The 2221-nt window shown below is 37.1% G+C and overlaps 1 protein-coding gene across 1 annotated transcript; it reads right to left on the bottom strand.

The window, feature by feature from the left end:
• Positions 1–609: 609 nt before the first annotated feature.
• Positions 610–1263, bottom strand: LOC149385422 (cysteine proteinase inhibitor 5-like). The gene has a single exon (XM_089627412.1). It carries the CDS (start codon positions 1119–1121, stop codon positions 771–773), a length of 351 nt encoding a protein of 116 aa, XP_089483538.1. The 5' UTR covers positions 1122–1263; the 3' UTR covers positions 610–770.
• Between the last annotated feature and the right edge of the window lie 958 nt (positions 1264–2221).

The following is a 2221-nucleotide window of genomic DNA, read 5'->3' as shown; positions in this document are numbered from 1 at the left end:
TGAGTGTCTGAAATTGTGACAAAAGTTTATTTTTAGATATTTTTAAAATATGCGGTCTAATCTCGATATTTTGTTAACTGTTAGGTTTATAAAATGAAATTATACTTCAACAATTTAATGCGTTCTTTAAATTTAATTTTATTATTAATTTACCCATCCAATGTTCCAATCTCATAACCACGTTCCGAAAACGTGTATTAGAAAACGACAATGACTCTACTTAGGAAAGAAGAAAAAAAAACATAACGTTTCTGACAAGTCACGAGTAAAAGACTTCTCTCTCACCAGAAGAATCTAGGTTCCACAGAACAATCCATTTCCTTCCATTGCGGTCTAAATTCTCACAATCCAAGCAATTATATTTTTTTTATCAATCTATCATTTCTTTTATAAACTACTAAAAAAACATAAACGATCTTTGAAATTAAGAATGGAATCCAAACAAGAAGAGAATTTCAAAACTCGTCCAAAACCACAGCTGAGTTAAAATATAACATCGAACACATGATAATTTCAATCTATCATTCATTTTATAAACTACTAAAAAAAGCATTAACGATCTTTGAAATTAATAATGGAATCTAAACAAGAAGATGATTTCAAAACTCGTCCAAAACCATCGCTGAGTTTTTATTATCATACACTGTGTAGCCATTCCATTACATTACGAACACATGATAGATATTTCAAGGCTGTGAAAGACAGTTATCAAGATAAAAGAAAAAAAAAACGAAAAACTCCAAAACAGCGAAAAATATAACATCGATCGCTTAAGATGAAAGGGGCTCGAAGGAAGTGAGGTTCCTGAAGTGCTCCCATGGCTTGTCCCAAACGACGGCCTCGTACTGCGGCGAAGCACCGCCGTTTACGGCGAGGACAAGACGGTAATTTGTCCCGGCGACGACCTGAGTCTCTCCCTTAACGATCCTCTTAAGCGAAAGCCTTGCCTGAGACTTGCTGTTGTACTCAGAAATCGCGAATTTCGCGATCTCCTTCACCGTTGGATCGTTCAAATCCGTAATCGTACTCCAACCGCCGGTCTTTGGGCCGAGACGCGCCGCCGCGACGGCGACGAAAGCGGCGGCGAAGACCACAAAGAGGCTCTTCATCTGAGGACTCATCTTGACCGTTGATTTCTCTCTCTTTTTTTTTTCTATTGGTTTTCTTGTTTTTTTGTGCGTTATGGTTTGAGAAAATTGTGTGGGGTTGAGTGGTATTTATAGAGGAAGTTTTAGGAGTGGATTACGGGTGTGGAGAAATAGAGGCAGCGTATTCAATTTGGTTCTCACTTAAAAAGGGATTTTCGTCAAATCTTAAAATTCTAATTGAGTAATTAATATTTTCTTTTTTCAAATTTGGATACAGAGCGAGTAATTTACTCTGGAAATTTTGGATACCGAATGAGTCAATACTCGCCTAAAAACTTTGGATTTCATTTAATGATGTGATATGATTTGAAATAATTATTTTAAAAGGCAAATATTTTGTTGGGTCGAAGAGATGAATTCGTGACAGTTGGGAAGTAACTGTCAGTAGCGTTTCGAGAGAGCGCGTGAAGTGATAGAGCGACCCACAGAATATGTACGTGTGTTACATGGATTTTATTTTTATTAATATTTTTTTTTGTGTGAAAAATTACATGGTTTTAGACTTTTATCTAATCTTGGGCATCAGAATTGGAAATTATTGAAAATTGTGAAGTGATAGAGCGACCCACAGAATATGTACGTGTGTTACATGGATTTTATTAATATTTTTTGTGTGTGAAAAATTACATGGTTTTATCTAATCTTGGGCTGTTGGGCATCAGAATTGGGAATTAATGAAATTTTTGATTCCGATGCGTAAGTTAATGCCACCAAAAGTATCGTTTCGGTGACCCGGGTAAGCGCCGCCTTCCGCTAAGTTCCACACGTTTATAAATGTGGATTGTTAGAGCAAAACAGCGGATTAAACCAACGATCTAAACGATTATCCAAATAAACCAGTTTCGCGATCGAAACTTCCTACGCAAGCAATCAAGAACTCAGCGAGAAAAACTGATAGACAAACAGAATGAAGAGAACAAGGGACACAAGCGATTATCCTGGTTCGGATCAAAGTGATCATACATCCAGCTCGGGCGTGAGAGGCCCTGAAACGATCCACTAAGAGAAATCACCAACTCCGGTTACAATGATCGAGCTCAAAACAATCTCAGAACGATCTTCACTCTCAATCG

Source organism: Urtica dioica, chromosome 9 (genome assembly GCF_054948205.1).
Source record: "Urtica dioica subsp. dioica isolate 48M chromosome 9, U.dioica_male_clone48M_v1_H2, whole genome shotgun sequence".
In the NCBI taxonomy this organism is placed as follows: domain Eukaryota; kingdom Viridiplantae; phylum Streptophyta; class Magnoliopsida; order Rosales; family Urticaceae; genus Urtica; species Urtica dioica.
Note: the sequence above shows the minus strand (reverse complement) of the source record. Positions and strands in the feature narration are given on the sequence as shown.